This window comes from Bombina bombina, chromosome 6 (genome assembly GCF_027579735.1).
Source record: "Bombina bombina isolate aBomBom1 chromosome 6, aBomBom1.pri, whole genome shotgun sequence".
Taxonomy (NCBI): Eukaryota; Metazoa; Chordata; class Amphibia; order Anura; family Bombinatoridae; genus Bombina; species Bombina bombina.
The window spans coordinates 1,138,078,175-1,138,099,557 of NC_069504.1; the positions used below are offsets into that span (position 1 = coordinate 1,138,078,175).

The following is a 21,383-nucleotide window of genomic DNA, read 5'->3' on the forward strand; positions in this document are numbered from 1 at the left end:
TTCCTCCTATCCGGCAAGAAGAGGACATCTGGACCGGCAAACATCTTCATCCAAGCGGCATCTTCTATCTTCATCTATCCGACAAGGAGCGGCTCCATCTTCAAGACCTCCGGTGCGGAACATCCTCTTCTCCCGACGACTAGACGATGAATGAAGGTTCCTTTAATTTTTTTTATTTTTTGTAATTTAGTGTTTGTTTTTTTTGTAATTTAGTGTTTGTTTTTTGTAATTTAGTTTAGTTGATTTAATTGTAGGTAATTGTAGGTAGTTTATTTAATTAATTTATTGATAGTGTAGTGTTAGGTTTAATTGTAACTTAGGTTAGGATTTATTTTACAGGTAATTTTGTAATTATTTTAACTAGGTAGCTATTAAATAGTGATTAACTATTTAATAGCTATTGTACCTGGTTAAAATAAATACAAAGTTGCCTGTAAAATAAATATAAATCCTAAAATAACTACAATGTAATTATTATTTATATTGTAGCTATATTAGGGTTTATTTTACAGGTAAGTATTTAGCTTTAAATAGGAATCATTTATTTAATAAGATTTATTTTATTTCGTTAGATTTAAATTATATTTAACTTAGGGGGGAGTTAGGGTTAGGGTTAGACTTAGCTTTAGGGGTTAATACATTTATTATAGTAGCGGTGAGGTCCGGTCGGCAGATTAGGGGTTAATAAGTGTAGTTAGGTAGCGGAGACGTTGGGGGGGACAGATTAGGGGTTAATAAATATAATATAGGGGTCGGCGATGTTAGGGGCAGCAGATTAAGGGTACATAGGGATAATGTAGGTTGCGGCGGTGTGCGGTCAGCAGATTAGGGGTTACATTTTTTAAATTAGGGTGGCGGCGATGTGGGGGGACCTCGGTTTAGGGGTGCATAGGTAGTTTATGGGTGTTAGTGTACTTTAGAGCACAGTAGTTAAGAGCTTTATGAACCAGCGTTAGCCCAGAAAGCTCTTAACTCCTGGCTTTTTTCTGCGGCTGGAGTTTTGTCGTTAGAGTTCTAACGCTCACTTCAGCCAAGACTCTAAATACCGGCGTTAGAAAGATTCCATTGAAAAGATAGGACACGCAATTGACGTAAGGGGATCTGCGGTATGGAAAAGTCATGGCTGGAAAGTGAACGTTAGACCCTTTCCTGACTGACTCTAAATACCAGCGGGTGGCCAATACCAGCGGGTGGCCAAAACCAGCGTTAGAACCCCCTAACGCTGGTTTGGACGGCTAACGCAGAACTCTAAATCTAGGCGTTTAATTCCTTTCAACTTTGTATGTATTATGTTTTGAATATAATAGATAAATTCCAACACCTACTCTCTGAACTGACAGTGTTGCAGATACTAAATCCCTACTGTGTCACTCGGTTGGACATGATATGCTAAAATAAAAAGACCTAATGCACTATCTATGTTTAACACAGGTTCCTAACAGGTGGATCGATATATACTAAATGCCTACTGCGTGACTTAGTTGGACATGATAATGCCAACTGATAAGAGGAAGGTCCTAATGCACTAACTATGTGTTTAACACAGAACTCAAACAAGTGTAGCAATATGAAAGTGAAAATGCCGTATGAGTATGTGAGTAGCATAAGGTGAGTCAGATGCCAAATATTTCCAATGCGAACCACGTGGTGAATTAAAAGGATGAAAAAATGATATGTGTGTGACGTTAGTCCAAAAACTCCAAAATATATTTCCAAAACAGCAAAAATATTTCCAAAACAGCAAAATAAACAAATTAGTCTTAGTGGTATACGTGAAGCTCAAAACAGCAAACAGATAGTTGCATCCGTATATGAGTGAGTGGTGAAAAAAATCAAATAATAACCAAAAAACAATAAGCAAACAAGATACTAATAAATGTGAAAAAAGGGGGTTCCGTGAGTTTTATGTGAAGTTTTCTTTGAGGCTTTCAAAACGCCCGGGGATGTGGAGAATAAGCGCTTTCTTGCTAGATGACTGTCCCCAAAAAATGTCCTATTGTGAAGAAAAAAAGTATAGAATAGTGCAGAGTGTTTTGGTCACTCAATAAAAGTAGGAATAGTACTCACCAGTTGACGCGTTTCGGTCTTATCCAAGACCTTTATCAAGACTGGTATTTGGTGTATGGTATGGTCTTTTATACCAGATCTTTAACCGGTCTGTGTAATTTGTGAACCGGATATGTTTGACATATTACTTCCGGTATTTGTTTTATATTAAGATCAGTATGAGATCCTTGTTGTCCTTTATGTGCCCTGACTTCAGATAACCTTAAAACATTTATCATTAACTTATGCGTTATATAACAACAGTTGTATGTATTTTACATTTTGTGACAGATCCTTCCGAAATAGCTTCTTATTCAGACCTGGCATTTCTTGTGTGGTATTTCTATTCACATTTGGGGGGTTCTGTATTCACCCCCGAAATGTGAATACAAATACCACGCAAGAAATGCCAGGTCTGAATAAGAAGCTATTTGGGAAGGATCTGTCACAAAATGTAAAATACATACAACTGTTGTTATATAACGCATAAGTTAATGATAAATGTTTTAAGGTTATCTGAAGTCAAGGCACATAAAGGATAACAAGGATCTCATACTGATGTTATATATAGAATGCTTAATATAAAACAAATACCGGAAGTAATATGTCAAACATATCCGGTTCACGAATTACACAGACCGGTTAATGATCTGGTATAAAAGACCATACCATACACCAAATACCAGTCTTGATAAAGGTCTTGGATAAGACCGAAATGCATCGACTGGTGAGTACTATTCCTACTTTTATTGAGGGACCAAAACACTCTGCACTATTCTATACTTTTTTCTTCACAATAGGAAATCTTTTGGGGACGGTCATCTAGCAAGAAAGCCCACAAAACTATTGCTACTTAAGAAGAGGCAACCAGACTATCAGGAGCGCTTATTCTCCACATCCCCAGGCGTTTTGAAAGCCTCAAAGAAAACTTCACATAAAACTCACGGAACCCCCTTTTTTCACATGTATTAGTATCTTGTTTGATTATTGTTTTTTGGTTATTATTTGATTTTTTTCACCACTCACTCATATACGGATGCAACTATCTGTTTGCTGTTTTGAGTTTCACTTATACCACTAAGACTATTTTGTTTATTTTGCTGTTTTGGAAATATTTTTGCTGGTTTAAAAATATATTTTTGAGTTTTTGGACTAACGTCACACACATATAATTTTTTTCATCCTTTTAATTCACCACGTGGTTCACATTGGAAATATTTTGCATCTGACTCACCTTACGCTACTCACATACACATACGGCATTTTCACTTTTCATATTGCTACACTTGTTTGAGTTCTGTGTTAAACACATAGTTAGTGCATTAGGACCTTCCTCTTATCAGTTCGCATTATCATGTCCAACTAAGTCACGCAGTAGGCATTTAGTATATATCGATCCACCTGTTAGGAACCTGTGTTAAACATAGATAGTGCATGAGGTCTTTTTATTTTAGCTTATCATGTCCAACCGAGTGACACAGTAGGGATTTAGTATCTGCAACACTGTCGGTTCAGAGAGTAGGTGTTGGAATTTATCTATTATATTCAAACCATAATATATACAAAGTTAAAAGGAATTAAAGTGTCTCCACATTTTTGCACAAGTTTATATTGTTTCACGTTTATATTGTTTCACGTAAGAACATTGTAATAGAATTCCAATAATAGCTATCCAACTGGAATAATTCTCACATCGAGTACAGCATTATTGTGTTTTATTGTGTTTTAATTGCATTTTTAATTGATGTATTGTTATTTGTTTTTTAAAGTATTGTACATGAATCCATGCTATCTGTCACATGTATGTAAATAAATATTACATATTTTATTTTATTTAATTGCTTTTTATTGTATACTTCACAACAAGATTATTCAGACCTGGCCTTTATTAGTGGCGTTTTGGTATTTCATAATTTTGTTACTCTATTTTTAGTAGATATTAGGGCCTCTAGTTATGAAGCCGTCTACTTAGCTGCATTCGCCGGCCCAATACGCTCGCCTAAGCTCGCCTACCATCGCCACCGTGGACCTGAATACGTTTGCCAAAGTTATCAAAAAAGCTGTCAAGAAGCCGCGCACCAAGTACGGAGCGATGAGCAGCGGACTGTTGTTAACTGACAGTCATCGATCTCGCTGCTCATCGGCTTCTTCGCAGCTTTTTTGATAGCCTGTCACTAAGCAGCCACACTAAACTACACTTTTACCCCCTAAACCGCCGCTCCTGGACTCCGCTGCAACTATAATAAATGTATTAACCCCTAAACCGCCGCTCCCGGACCCCACCGCCACCTATATTAAACTTATTAACCCCTAAACCTAAGTCTAAGACTAACACCCCCCTAACTTTAATATTATTTTAATAAATCTAACTAAAATTACTATTATTAAATACATTATTCCTATTTAAAACTAAATACATACCTATAAAATAAACCCTAATATAGCTACAATATAACTAATAGTTACATTGTAGCTAGCTTAGGATTTCTATTTATTTTACAGGCAACTTTGTATTTATTTTAACTAGCTACAATAGTTATTAAATAGATATTAACTATTTAATAGCTACCTAGTAAAAATACTTACAAAATTACCTGTAAAATAAATCCTAACCTAAGTTACAATTAAACCTAACACTACACTATCATTAAATAAATTAAATAAATTACCTACAATTACCTAAAATTAAATTAAATTAAATAAACTAAACTAAAGTACAAAAAAACAAACACTAAATTACAGAAAATAAAAAATAATTACAAGAAGTTTAAACTAATTACACCTAATCTAAGCCCCCTAATAAAATAATAAAGCCCCCCAAAATAAAAAAATGCCCTACCCTATTCTAAATTACCAAGTAACCAGCTCTTTTACCAGCCCTTAAAAGGGCTTTTTGTGGGGTATTGCCCCAAAGTAATCAGCTCTTTTACCTGTAAAAAAAATACAACCCCCCCAAACCCCCCTTAAAAACCTAACGCTAATCCCCTGAAGATCATCCTACCTTGAGTCGTCTTCACCCAGCCAAACCGAATTCTTCATCCAAGGTGCGCAGAAGAGGTCCTTCATCCAGTAGAAGTCTTCATCCAGGCAGCGTCTTCAATCTTCATCCATTAACCCACGACTTCCCAACGAATGAAGGTTCCTTTAAGGGACGTCATCCAAGATGGCATCCCTCGAATTCCGATTGGCTGATAGGATTCTATCAGCCAATCGGAATTAAGGTAGGAAAAATCTGATTGGCTGATTCAATCAGCCAATCAGATTGACCTCGCATTCTATTGGCTATTCCGATCAGCCAATAGAATGCAAGCTCAATCTGATTGGCTGATTGAATCAGCCAATCAGATTTTTCCTACCTTAATTCCGATTGGCTGATAGAATCCTATCAGCTAATCGGAATTCGAGGGACGCCATCTTGGATGACATCCCTTAAAGGAACCTTCATTCGTTGGGAAGTCGTTGGTTGAAGAGGATGGCTCTGTGTCGGTTCCTTTGAAGATGGCTCTGCTCCGGATGGATGAAGATTGAAGACGCCGCCTGGATGAAGACTTCTACCTGATTAAGGACCTCCTCTGCACACCTTGGATGAAGATTTCGGCCCGGTTGGGTGAAGATGACTCAAGGTAGGGAGATCTTCAGGGGGTTAGCGTTAGTTTTTTTTAAGGGGGGTTTGGGTGGAATAGAGTAGGGGTATGTGGGTGGTGGGTTTTAATGTTGGGGGGGTTGTATTTTTTTTTACAGGTAAAAGCCCTTTTAAGGCTGGTAAAAGAGCTGGTTACTTGGTAATTTAGAATAGGGTAGGGCATTTTTTTTATTTTGGGGGGCTTTATTATTTTATTAGGGGGCTTAGATTAGGTGTAATTAGTTTAAACTTCTCTTAATTCTTTTTTATTTTCTGTAATTTAGTGTTTGTTTGTTTTTGTACTTTAGTTTAGTTTATTTAATATAATTTAATTTTAGGTAATTGTAGGTAATTTATTTAATTTATTTAATGATAGTGTAGTGTTAGGTTTAATTGTAACTTAGGTTAGTATTTATTTTACAGGTATGTTTGTATTTATTTTAACTAGGAAGTTATTAAATAGTTAATAACTATTTAATAACTATTCTACCTAGTTAAAATAAATACAAACTTGCCTGTAAAATAAAAATAAATCCTAAAATAGCTACAATATAATTATTAGTTATATTGTAGCTATCTTAGGGTTTATTTTATAGGTAAGTATTTAGTTTTAAATAGGATTTATTTAGGCCTAGATTTAGAGTTTGGCGGTAGCCGTCAAAACCAGCGTTAGAGGCTCCTAACGCTGGTTTTGGGCGCCCACTGGTATTTGGAGTCAGTCAGGAAAGGGTCTAACGCTCACTTTGCAGCCGCGACTTTTCCATACCGCAGATCCCCCTACGCCATTTGCGTATCCTATCTTTTCAATGGGATCTTTCTAACGCTGGTATTTAGAGTCTTGGCTGAAGTGAGCGTTAGAAATCTAACGACAAAACTCCAGCCGCAGAAAAAAATCAGTAGTTAAGAGCTTTCTGGGCTAACGCCGGTTTATAAAGCTCTTAACTACTGTGCTCTAAAGTACACTAACACCCATAAACTACCTATGTACCCCTAAACCGAGGCCCCCCACATCGCCGCCACTCTATTAAAATTTTTTAACCCCTAATCTGCCGCTCCGTACACCGCCGCCACCTACGTTATCCCTATGTACCCCTAATCTGCTGCCCCTAATACCGCCGACACCTACATAATATTTATTAACCCCTAATCTGCCGCCCCCAACGTCGCCCCCACCTACCTACACTTATTAACCCCTAATCTGCCGACCGGACCGCACCGCTACTATAATAAATGTATTAACCCCTAAACTGCCTCACTCCCGCCTCAATAACCCTATAATAAATAGTATTAACCCCTAATCTGCCCTCCCTAACATCGCCGACACCTAACTTCAAGCATTAACCCCTAATCTGCCGACCGGAGCTCACCGCTACTCTAATAAATTTTTTAACCCCTAAAGCTAAGTCCAACCCTAACCCTAACACCCACTAAGTTAAATATAATTTAAATCTAACGAAATAAATTAGATCTTATTAACTAAATTAATCCTATTTAAAGCTAAATACTTACCTGTAAAATAACAATTAATATAGCTACAATATAAATAATAATTATATTGTAGCTATTTTAGGATTAATATTTATTTTACAGGCAACTTTGTATTTATTTTAACCAGGTAAAATAACTATTAAATAGTTAATAACTATTTAATAGCTACCTAGTTAAAATAATTACAAAATTACCTGTAAAATAAATCCTAACCTAAGTTACAATTAAACCTAACACTACACTATCAATAAATAAATTAAATAAACTACCTACAATAATCTACAATTAAACCTAACACTACACTATCAATAAATTAATTAAATACAATACCTACAAATAAATACAATTAAATAAACTAACTAAAGTACAAAAAATAAAAAAGAACTAAGTTACAAAAAAGAAAAAAAATATTTACAAACATTAGAAAAATATTATAACAATTTTAAACTAATTACACCTACTCTAAGCCCCCTAATAAAATAACAAAGACCCCCAAAATAAAAAATGCCCTACCCTATTCTAAAATTAAAATAGAAAAGCTCTTTTACCTTACCAGCCCTGAAAATGGCCCTTTGCGGGGCATGCCCCAAAGAATTCAGCTCTTTTGCCTGTAAAAATAAACCATACAATACCCCCCCAACATTACAACCCACCATCCACATACCCCTAATCTAACCCAAACCCCCCTTAAATAAACCTAACACTAAGCCCCTGAAGATCTCCCTACCTTGTCTTCACCACGCCGGGTTCACCGATCGATCCAAAAGAGCTCCTCCGATGTCTTGATCCAAGCCCAAGCGGGGGGCTGAAGATGTCCATGATCCGACTGAAGTCTTCATCCAAGCGGGAGCTGAAAAGGTCCATGATCGGGCTGAAGTCTTCATCGAAGCGGGAGCTGAAGAGGTCCATGATCGGGCTGAAGTCTTCTATCAAGCGGCATCTTCAATCTTCTTTCTTCCGGATCCATGTTCATCCCGCCGACGCGGAACATCCATCTTCACCGACGACTTCCCGACGAATGACGGTTCCTTTAAGGGACGTCATCCAAGATGGCGTCCCTCGAATTCCGATTGGCTGATAGGATTCTATCAGCCAATCGGAATTAAGGTAAGAAAATTCTGATTGGCTGATGGAATCAGCCAATCAGAATCAAATTCAATCCGATTGGCTGATCCGATCAGCCAATCAGATTGAGCTCGCATTCTATTGGCTGATCTGAACAGCCAATAGAATGCGAGCTCAATCTGATTGGCTGATCGGATCAGCCAATCGGATTGAACTTGATTCTGATTGGCTGATTACATCAGAATTTTCCTACCTTAATTCCGATTGGCTGATAGAATCCTATCAGCCAATCGGAATTCGAGGGACGCCATCTTGGATGACGTCCCTTAAAGGAACCGTCATTCGTCGGGAAGTCGTCAGTGAAGATGGATGTTCTGCGTCGGCGGGATGAACATGGATCCGGAAGAAAGAAGATTGAAGATGCCACTTGATAGAAGACTTCAGCCGGATCATGGACCTCTTCAGCTCCCGCTTGGATGAAGACTTCAGCCGGATCATGGACATCTTCAGCCCCCGCTTGGGCTTGGATCAAGACATTGGAGGCTCTTCTGGATCGATTGGTGAACCCGGCGTGGTGAAGATAAGGTAGGAAGATCTTCAGGGGCTTAGTGTTAGGTTTATTTAAGGGGGGTTTGGGTTAGATTAGGGGTATGTGGGTGGTGGGTTGTAATGTTGGGGGGGTATTGTATGTTTTTTTTTACAGGCAAAAGAGCTGAATTCTTTGGGGCATGCGCCGCAAAGGGCCCTTTTCAGGGCTGGTAAGGTAAAAGAGCTTTTCTATTTTAATTTTAGAATAGGGTAGGGCATTTTTTATTTTGGGGGTCTTTGTTATTTTATTAGGGGGCTTAGAGTAGGTGTAATTAGTTTAATATTGTTGTAATGTTTTTCTAATGTTTGTAAATATTTTTTTATTTTTTGTAACTTAGTTCTTTTTTATTTTTTGTACTTTAGTGAGTTTATTTCATTGTATTTATTTGTAGGTATTGTATTTAATTAATTTATTGATAGTGTAGTGTTAGGTTTAATTGTAGATAATTGTAGGTATTTAATTTAATTTATTTATTGATAGTGTAGTGTTAGGTTTAACTGTAGATAATTGTAGGTATTTTATTTAATTTATTTATTGATAGTGTAGTGTTAGGTTTAATTGTAACTTAGGTTAGGATTTATTTTACAGGTAATTTTGTAATTATTTTAACTAGGTAACTATTAAATAGTTATTAACTATTTAATAGCTATTGTACCTGGTTAAAATAATTACAAAGTCGGGGGCGGAGACAGCCCTGCACCTGAGCGGTCGCACTCTACATGAGCTCTGGCTATATTTTATGGATATTTACTTTATTGACCGCTCAGAGCAGGTAACTACACACTGATCGAGAACAGCACATGAGGCAAAACACTTAAGCCCACTAAGAAGGCACAGGGGGCAACTACAGTGCCATATTTAGTGACATTTATTCACAGAGGACAGCACAGTGCTTATACCACAGGCGCCATTTTGAGGCGCAGGCCATGCTACAACATCACCTCTGACAGTAACCGGGAACAACAGGGACTTTGTAACCTCTGCATGATGGAGAGAAACCCTTTACCCACAGAAATAGCAGATAGGCTAGCAGCTTTTGGGCGGCAGATGGACAGATGTTTTGAAGATCTACTGCTCTCCTTACACCCGGAGAACTACAGCGCGACTATTGCAACAGAGACACTGAAAGCTGAGACACGCGCCCAGCACAGCATAGCGGACCCTCAGGTCCCCATTCAGTCAAATAGTGCTGCCGCCTATACTAAGCCAGGGTCTTGCCGGGGATCTCTGTCGGACACAGCGCCACCACTTGCGCTGACGCAACTCCCCAACATACAGCAGTCAACACATAGGCTTTCAAGAGACGGATCTCAATGCGGTATCCAGCCCCCGCTGGGGGCCAAGCAACGACAGCTCGACAAGCCCTGGTATACGCCTGATCTCACTACAGACGCTAGACCAACCGCCTACTGCAAACCGTTATCTAAAGTCCAGAGGAAGGTGGAAGGCAGAGAGAGTGTCCCGTACATGAACAGGCCGCAGGGTCTCAAAGATATTACTCAAAAGCCCCAGAAGCCTCACTCGGACTACAACAGATGTGCCACAAGTCAGAAACTTCCAATAGCCGCTGTGTTTTCAGCCTTCAGATTGGGGATAGGATAAACAGGACAGCTTCTTCCTAAATCATGTCTCCATAACCTGCTTAGCATATGCTATGAGGAGGAGACACTCTTACTTCAATGGTCAATTTGGCTTTGACCCCCACCAGTTTGAAATGTTAAAAATTAAGACACGCAGAGCTGAATTATTTATATTGTTTATTCTATGAGAATATTATTGTTCCACCTAAGTTTATATATAGTTTTATCTACACTTGGTACTATGTTATGGGGAATATCCTCTAAACACTCATATTTATTATCTCATATGCTTCCTAGTATGGGTCTGCTCTATAAAGGGTTCTATTTCTCTCAAATATAGCACGTTCACATCTCTACAATGTATTATAGATATTTATTATTGCTGTTCACATTACCCCTGTTGTAAAAGTGACACGCTTCCCAGAAGTAATTCCCTCATTCTCTCCTATGAAGAAGGAGCAACATAGATATAGTATCTGCTGAAGCATTGTGCAAATTAACTCATCACTTACCCAGATTCATGTGAGAAGCACTTTTATTCTCTAGCTGAACCACTTAAGACCTAACCCCTAGACATAACTAATAGTGTTTCTATGAATGTCACGTGCACCAAGACTCCTCTATATATTAAACCTATGAGAGGCCCTTCAAAATTTCTCCTGCTTAATGATGTCCCTCCTAACTACTACTCCCCTAATACTCCCTTACTACTAGACAACAAATGCCTCTAACAATAGCCCACCTCCCCCTCCAATCCTCCTTTTTCCCTTTTCTCATCTTTTTCCCTCCCTCCCTTTCATCTCTTTAAAGCAGTTTTATCCTGCTGACCTTCCCTATCTTGCTATCCCAACAACTAGGCCCAAAAGTGGCCTCTTCAAATGCCAATTTCCTCTACCTATACCCATAAGTTTTTCGGGGTTCAAAAGTAACTCCCCCTTTTCATAGAGGACCACATTCTAGAAAATAATATAAAAACAGAGGTTCAAGGCAGATGCCCACACAGATTTAGTGTAATGTCTTTGTATTATTCAACAGCTTTTTATATGTTAATTACCCAGTTATTTATTTTTTTATTGCATGGCATCTCATTATCATTGTATACAACCTCAATAAAAAATTTATTTAAAAAAATAAAAAAATAATTACAAAGTTGCCTGTAAAATAAATATTAATCCTAAAATAGCTACAATATAATTATAATTTATATTGTAGCTATATTAGGGTTTATTTTTCAGGTAAGTATTTAGCTTTAAATAGGAATAATTTATTTAATAAGAGTTAATTTATTTTGTTAGATGTAAATTATATTTAACTTAGGGGGGTGTTAGTGTTAGGGTTAGACTTAGCTTTAGGGGTTAATACATTTATTAGAGTAGCGGTGAGATCCGGTCGGCAGATTAGGGGTTAATTATTGTAGGTAGGTGGAGGCGACGTTGGGGACGGCAGATTAGGGGTTAATAAATATAATATAGGGGTCGGCGGTGTTAGGGGCAGCAGATTAGGGGTACATAGGGATAACGTAGGTTGCAGCGGTGTACGGAGCGGCAGATTAGGGGTTAATAATAATATGCAGGGGTCAGCGATAGCGGGGGCTGCAGATTAGGGGTTAATAAATATAACATATGGGTCGGCGGTGTTAGGGGCAGCAGATTAGGGGTACATAGGGATAACGTAGGTTGCGGCGGTGTACGGAGCGGCAGATTAGGGGTTAATAATAATATGCAGGGGTCAGCGATAGCGGGGGCGGCAGATTAGGGGTTAATAAGTGTAAGGTCAGGGGTGTTTAGACTCGGGGTACATGTTAGGGTGTTAGGTACAGACTTAGGAAGAGTTTCCCCATAGGAAACAATGGGGCTTGGTTAGGAGCTTAACGCTGCTTTTTTGCAGGTGTTAGGTTTTTTTTCAGCTCAAACAGCCCCATTGTTTTCTATGGGGGACTCGTGCACGAGCACGTTTTTGAAGCTGGCCGCGTCCGTAAGCAACGCTGGTATTTAGAGTTGCAGTGGTGGTAAATATGCTCTACGCTCCCTTTTTTGGAGCCTAACGCAGCCCTTCTGTGAACTCTAAATACCAGCGGTATTTAAAAGGTGGGGGGGGGGGAAAAGCATGCGTAGCTAACGCACCCCTTTGGCGTCAGAACTCTAAATCTAGCCGTTAGTTAATACAAGTCATATTATTTCGATTTATTAAAATAATATTTAAGTTAGGGGGGATATTTAAGTTAGGGGGGATTAGGGTTAGTGTTAGACTTAGGTTTAGGGGTTAATAATTTTAATATAGGTGGCGGCGGTATAGGGGGGGCAGGATAGAGATTAATAACTTTAATATAGGTGGTGGCGGGGTCCGGGAGTGGCGGTTTAGGGGTTAACATGTTTATTATAGTATTATAGTTGCGGCGGGGTCCGGGAGCAGTGGTTTAGGGGGTAATAACTTTATTTAATTGCGGCGGTGTAGGGGGGCAGATTAGGGGTGTTTAGACTCGGGGTACATGTTAGGGTGTTAGGTGCAGACATCTCCAATAGGAATCAATGGGATATCGGGTGGCAGCGAACATGAGCTTTCGCTATGGTGAGACTCCCATTGATTCCTATGGGATCTGCTGCCTCCAGGGCGGCGGATTGAAATCCAGGTACGCTGGCCCAGAATAGTGGCGAGCGTACCTGGTAGTAGTTTTATAACTACCAAAAGTAGTCAGATTGTGCCGAACTTGCGTTTGGAACATCTGTAGTGACGTAACCATCGATCTGTGTCGGACTGAGTCCGGCGGATCGAAGCTTACATCACTATATTCTACTTTTGCCGGGCAGTAGGGGTTGATAACTAAGGCGAATCAGCCTTGCCACAAATACGCTGCGGAATTCCAGTGTATTTGCGGTTGACGGCTTGATAACTAGACCCCTAGGAGTCTATTCACCAGAGCAAAGGTCCAGTTTCAGTAGGTGCTAAGTGTATTCACTATTATCCACAGCTGTAACACAGCCAAGTAGCGATAGAGATTTATATTACACAGCTGTAACACAGACAATAGCGATAGATATTTATATTACACAGCTGTAACACAGTCAAGTAGCGATAAAGATTTATATTACACAGCTGTAACACAGACAATAGCGATAGAGATTTATATTACACAGCTGTAACACAGACAAGTAGCGATAGAGGTTTATATTACACAGCTGTAACACAGTCAAGTAGCGATAAAGATTTATATTACACAGCTGTTACACAGTCAAGTAGTGATAGAGATTTATATTACACAGCTGTAACTAAGTCAAGTAGCGATAGAGATTTATATTACACAGCTGTAACTAAGTCAAGTAGCGATAGAGATTTATATTACACAGCTGTAACAAAGTCAAGTAGCAATAGAGGTTTATATTACACAACTATAACAAAGACAAGTAGCGATAGAGATTTATATTTCACAGCTGTAACAAAGAAGTAGCGATAGAGATTTATATTACACAGCTGTAACACAGTCAAGTAGCGATAGAGATTTATATTACACAGTTGTAACTAAGTCAAGAAGCGATAGAGATTTATATTACACAGCTGTAACACAGTCAAGTAGTGATAGAGGTTTATATTACACAGCTGTAACACAGACAATAGCGATAGAGGTTTATATTACACAGCTGTAACACTGTCAAGTAGCGATAAAGATTTATATTACACAACTGTAACACAGACAATAGTGATAGAGATTTATGTTACACAGCTGTTGCACAGTCAAGTAGTGATAGAGGTTTATATTACACAGTTGTAGCACAGTCAAGTAGCGATAAAGATTTATATTACACAGCTGTTGCACAGTCAAGTAGGGATAGAGATTTATATTACACAGCTGTAACACAGACAATAGCGACAGAAATTTATATTACACAGCTGTAACACAGACAAGTAGAGATAGAGATTTATATTACACAGCTGTAACTAAGTCAAGTAGCGATAGAGATTTATATTACACAGTTGTAACCCAGACAAGTAGAGATAGAGATTTATATTACACAGCTGTAACTAAGTCAAGTAGCGATAGAGATTTATATTACACAGCTGTAACTAAGTCAAGTAGCGATAGAGCTTTATATTACACAGCTGTAACTCAGACAATAGTGATAGAGCTTTATATTACACAGCTGTAACACAGACAATAGAGATAGAGATTTATATTACACAGCTGTAACACAGTCAATAGCGATAGAGATTTATATTACACAGTTGTAACACAGACAATAGAGATAGAGATTAATATTACACAGCTGTAACTAAGTCAAGTAGCGATAGAGATTTATATTACACAGCTGTAACACAGACAATAGAGATTAATATTACACAGCTGTAACTAAGTCAAGTAGCGATAGAGATTTATATTACACAGCTGTAACACAGTCAAGTAGTGATAGAGATTTATATTACACAGCTGTAACACAGTCAAGTAGCGATAGAGATTTATATTACACAGCTGTAACACAGTCAAGTAGTGACAGAGATTTATATTACACAGCTGTAACACAGTCAAGTAGTGATAGAGCTTTATATTACACAGCTGTAACTAAGTCAAGTAGCGATAGAGATTTATATTACACAGCTGTAACACAGTCAAGTAGTGATAGAGATTTATATTACACAGCTGTAACACAGTCAAGTAGCGATAGAGATTTATATTACACAGCTGTAACACAGTCAAGTAGCGATAGAGATTTATATTACACAGCTGTAACACAGTCAAGTAGCGATAGAGATTTATATTACACAGCTGTAACACAGACAATAGCGATAGAGATTTATATTACACAGCTGTAACACAGTCAAGTAGCGATAGAGATTTATATTACACAGCTGTAACACAGTCAAGTAGTGATAGAGATTTATATTACACAGCTGTAACACAGACAATAGCGATAGAGATTTATATTACACAGCTGTAACTCAGACAATAGCGATAGAGATTTAAATTACACAGCTGTAACACAGACAAGTAGAGATAGAGATTTATATTACACAGCTGTAACACAGACAAGTAGCGATAGAGATTTATATTACACAGCTGTAACACAGACAAGTAGAGATAGAGATTTATATTACACAGCTGTAACACAGACAAGTAGCGATAGAGATTTATATTACACAGCTGTAACACAGACAAGTAGCGATAGAGATTTATATTACACAGCTGTAACACAGACAAGTAGTGATAGAGATTTATATTACACAGCTGTAACACAGACAAGTAGAGATAGAGATTTATATTACACAGCTGTAACACAGACAAGTAGCGATAGAGATTTATATTACACAGCTGTAACACAGACAAGTAGCGATAGAGATTTATATTACACAGCTGTAACACAGACAAGTAGAGATAGAGATTTATATTACACAGCTGTAACACAGACAAGTAGCGATAGAGATTTATATTACACAGCTGTAACACAGTCAAGTAGCGATAGAGATTTATATTACACAGCTGTAACACAGACAAGTAGCGATAGAGATTTATATTACACAGCTGTAACACAGACAAGTAGAGATAGAGATTTATATTACACAGCTGTAACACAGACAAGTAGCGATAGAGATTTATATTACACAGCTGTAACACAGACAATAGCGATAGAGATTTATATTACACAGCTGTAACACAGTCAAGTAGCAATAGAGATTTATATTACACAGCTGTAACACAGACAATAGCGATAGAGATTTATATTACACAGCTGTAATACAGACAATAGCAATAGAGATTTATATTACACAGCTGTAACACAGACAATAGCGATAGAGATTTATATTACACAGTTGTAACTAAGTCAAGAAGCGATAGAGATTTATATTACACAGCTGTAACACAGACAATAGCGATAGAGATTTATATTACACAGCTGTAACACAGTCAAGTAGCGATAGAGATTTATATTACACAGCTGTAACACAGACAATAGCGATAGAGATTTAAATTACACAGCTGTAACTAAGTCAAGTAGCGATAGAGATTTATATTACACAGCTGTAGCCCAGACAATAGAGATAGAGATTTATATTACACAGCTGTAACTCAGACAAGTAGTGATAGATATTTATATTACACAGCTGTAACTCAGACAATAGTGATAGAGATTTATATTACACAGCTGTAACACAGACAATAGCGATAGAGATTTAAATTACACAGCTGTAACACAGACAATAGCGATAGAGATTTATATAACACAGCTGTAACACAGTCAAATAGCGATAGAGCTTTATATTACACAGCTGTAACACGTTTATATTACACAGCTGTTACTGTTACACAGTCAAGTAGTGATAGAGGTTTATATTACACAGTTGTAACTAAGTCAAGAAGCGATAGAGATTTATATTACACAGCTGTAACACACTCAAGTAGTGATAGAGGTTTATATTACACAGCTGTTACACAGTCAAGTAGTGATAGAGGTTTATATTACACAACTGTAACACAGTCAAGTAGCGATAGAGATTTATATTACACAGCTGTAACACAGTCAAGTAGTGATAGAGATTTATATTACACAGCTGTTGCACAGTCAAGTAGTGATAGAGCTTTATATTACACAGCTGTAACACAGACAATAGCGATAGAGATTTATATTACACAGTTGTAACACAGTCAAGTAGCGATAGAGATTTATATTACACAGCTGTAACACAGACAATAGTGATAGATTTATATTACACAGCTGTAACACAGACAATAGCGATAGAGATTTATATTACACAGCTGTAACTCAGACAATAGTGATAGATTTATATTACACAGCTGCAACTCAGACAATAGTGATAGATTTATATTACACAGCTGTAACTCAGACAATAGTGATAGAGATTTATATTACACAGCTGTAACTAAGTCAAGTAGTGATAGAGATTTATATTACACAGCTGTAACTCAGACAATAGTGATAGATTTATATTACACAGCTGTAACTCAGACAATAGTGATAGATTTATATTACACAGCTGTAACTCAGACAATAGTGATAGATTTATATTACACAGCTGTAACTCAGACAATAGTGATAGAGGCTTATATTACACAGCTGTTACACAGTCAAGTAGTGATAGAGATTTATATTACACAGCTGTAACACAGACAATAGTGATAGAGATTTATATTACACAGCTGTAGCCCAGACAATAGAGATAGAGATTTATATTACACAGCTGTAACACAGTCAAGTAGCGATAGAGATTTATATTACACAGCTGTAACACAGACAATAGCGATAGAGATTTATATTACACAGCTGTAATACAGACAATAGCAATAGAGATTTATATTACACAGCTGTAACACAGACAATAGCGATAGAGATTTATATTACACAGTTGTAACTAAGTCAAGAAGCGATAGAGATTTATATTACACAGCTGTAACACAGACAATAGCGATAGAGATTTATATTTTTTACACAGCTGTAACACAGTCAAGTAGCGATAGAGATTTATATTACACAGCTGTAACACAGACAATAGCGATAGAGATTTAAATTACACAGCTGTAACTAAGTCAAGTAGCGATAGAGATTTATATTACACAGCTGTAGCCCAGACAATAGAGATAGAGATTTATATTACACAGCTGTAACTCAGACAAGTAGTGATAGATATTTATATTACACAGCTGTAACTCAGACAATAGTGATAGAGATTTATATTACACAGCTGTAACACAGACAATAGCGATAGAGATTTAAATTACACAGCTGTAACACAGACAATAGCGATAGAGATTTATATAACACAGCTGTAACACAGTCAAATAGCGATAGAGCTTTATATTACACAGCTGTAACACAGTCAAGTAGTGATAGAGGTTTATATTACACAGCTGTTACTGTTACACAGTCAAGTAGTGATAGAGGTTTATATTACACAGTTGTAACTAAGTCAAGAAGCGATAGAGATTTATATTACACAGCTGTAACACAGTCAAGTAGTGATAGAGGTTTATATTACACAGCTGTTACACAGTCAAGTAGTGATAGAGGTTTATATTACACAACTGTAACACAGTCAAGTAGCGATAGAGATTTATATTACACAGCTGTAACACAGTCAAGTAGTGATAGAGATTTATATTACACAGCTGTTGCACAGTCAAGTAGTGATAGAGCTTTATATTACACAGCTGTAACACAGACAATAGCGATAGAGATTTATATTACACAGTTGTAACACAGTCAAGTAGCGATAAAGATTTATATTACACAGCTGTAACACAGACAATAGTGATAGATTTATATTACACAGCTGTAACACAGACAATAGCGATAGAGATTTATATTACACAGCTGTAACTCAGACAATAGTGATAGATTTATATTACACAGCTGCAACTCAGACAATAGTGATAGATTTATATTACACAGCTGTAACTCAGACAATAGTGATAGAGATTTATATTACACAGCTGTAACTAAGTCAAGTAGTGATAGAGATTTATATTACACAGCTGTAACTCAGACAATAGTGATAGATTTATATTACACAGCTGTAACTCAGACAATAGTGATAGATTTATATTACACAGCTGTAACTCAGACAATAGTGATAGATTTATATTACACAGCTGTAACTCAGACAATAGTGATAGATTTATATTACACAGCTGTAACTCAGACAATAGTGATAGAGGCTTATATTACACAGCTGTTACACAGTCAAGTAGTGATAGAGATTTATATTACACAGCTGTAACACAGACAATAGTGATAGAGATTTATATTACACAGCTGTAGCCCAGACAATAGAGATAGAGATTTATATTACACAGCTGTAACACAGTCAAGTAGCGATAGAGATTTATATTACACAGCTGTAACACAGACAATAGCGATAGAGATTTAAATTACACAGCTGTAACACAGACAATAGCGATAGAGATTTAAATTACACAGCTGTAACACAGTCAAGTAGCGATAGAGATTTATATTACACAGCTGTAACACAGACAATAGCGATAGAGATTTAAATTACACAGCTGTAACACAGACAATAGCGATAGAGATTTATATTACACAGCTGTAACACAGTCAAGTAGCGATAGAGATTTATATTACACAGCTGTAACACAGACAATTGCGATAGAGATTTATATTACACAGCTGTAACACAGACAATAGCGATAGAGATTTATATTACACAGCTGTAGCCCAGACAATAGAGATAGAGATTTTTATTACACAGCTGTAACACAGAGAATAGCGATAGAGATTTATATTACACAGTTGGTTTAACCGGATAGAATAAATAATATATAGGAAGCAAGTATATTACTTATCACCATGTTACTGTGAATAACGCTAACAAGAAGAATATCACATCAATCTGCTATCTGACCCATTTACAACCAAAGCTGTTTTCTTTGTGTGAGGAGAGTGCTCATATCATACACTTATTATGTATAAACATTAGTATTTTACAGCTAAAAACAAAATAAACAATGCCAGACTCTTTGCAGTATACTTCTCAAACTGTTAATACCGGTCAGAAAATGAACCACCTCAGATAAAAAATAAAAGGATGTGCAAAGAACAGATACTGACCCATGTACGCTATTTGGGTCCAGTCGGTCACGCCTTGCTCCGCCATCCATTTCTCTACAAGTTCCTTTTTGTTTGAAACATTTGGCTCCACCTTACACGGCAAATTTAAAGTAGTAATCAGTATAGAGCTGATGTTCCTTCTAGAGATCAAATAGACCTGGAAAATAAATACATAAAGAGGTATATAAAGCTAATTACACACATAAAGAAGTATATAAAGCTAACACACATAAAGAGGTATATAAAGCTAATGACATACGTAAAGAAGTATATAAAGCTAATTACACACATAAAGAAGTATATAAAGCTAATTACACACATAAAGAAATATATAAAGCTAATTACATACATAACGAAGTATATAAAGCTAATTACATACATAAAGAAGTAAAGCTAATTACATACATAACGAAGCAAAAAAAGCTAATGACATACATAAAGAAGTATATAAAGCTAATTACTTACATAATGAAGTATATAAAGCTAATTACATACATAACGAAGCATAAAAATCTAATGACATACATAAAGCTGTATATAAATCTAAATACATACATAAAGAAGTATATAAATCTAATGACATACATAAAGAGGTATATAAAGCTAATTACACACATAAAGAAGTATATAAAGCTAATAACACACATAAAGAGGTATATAAAGCTAATGACATACGTAAAGAAGTATATATAGCTAATGACATACATAAAGTATATAAAGCTAATGACATACATAAAGTATATAAAGCTAATGACATACATAAAGTATATAAAGCTAATGACATACATAAAGTATATAAAGCTAATGACATACGTAAAGAAGTATATATAGCTAATGACATACATAAAGTATATAAAGCTAATGACATACATAAAGTATATATAGCTAATGACATACATAAAGTATATAAAGCTAATGACATACATAAAGAAGTATATAAAGCTAATGACATACATAAAGTATATAAAGCTAATGACATACATAAAGTATATATAGCTAATGACATACATAAAGTATATAAAGCTAATGACATACATAAAGTATATATAGCTAATGACATACATAAAGTATATAAAGCTAATGACATACATAAAGAAGTATATAAAGCTAATGACATACATAAAGTATTTAAAGCTAATGACATACATAAAGAGGTATATAAAGCTAATGACATACATAAAGAAGTATATAAAGCTAATGACATACATAAAGTATATAAAGCTAATGACATACGTAAAGAAGTATATATAGCTAATGACATACATAAAGTATATATAGCTAATGACATACATAAAGTATATAAAGCTAATGACATACATAAAGTATATAAAGCTAATGACATACATAAAGTATATAAAGCTAATGACATACATAAAGTATATAAAGCTAATGACATACATAAAGTATATAATGCTAATGACATA

The 21,383-nt window shown here is 36.4% G+C and overlaps 1 protein-coding gene across 1 annotated transcript in view; it reads right to left on the reverse strand.

Annotated features, from left to right (window-relative positions):
• Positions 1-21,383, reverse strand: part of LOC128664923 (N-acylneuraminate cytidylyltransferase-like) — a 299,525-nt gene that overhangs the window by 11,369 nt on the left and 266,773 nt on the right. Inside the window, exon 7 of the mRNA XM_053719716.1 lies at positions 19,960-20,116. Within this exon, the coding sequence (XP_053575691.1) occupies positions 19,960-20,116 (157 nt within the window). The remainder of the gene's footprint in view (positions 1-19,959; positions 20,117-21,383) is intronic.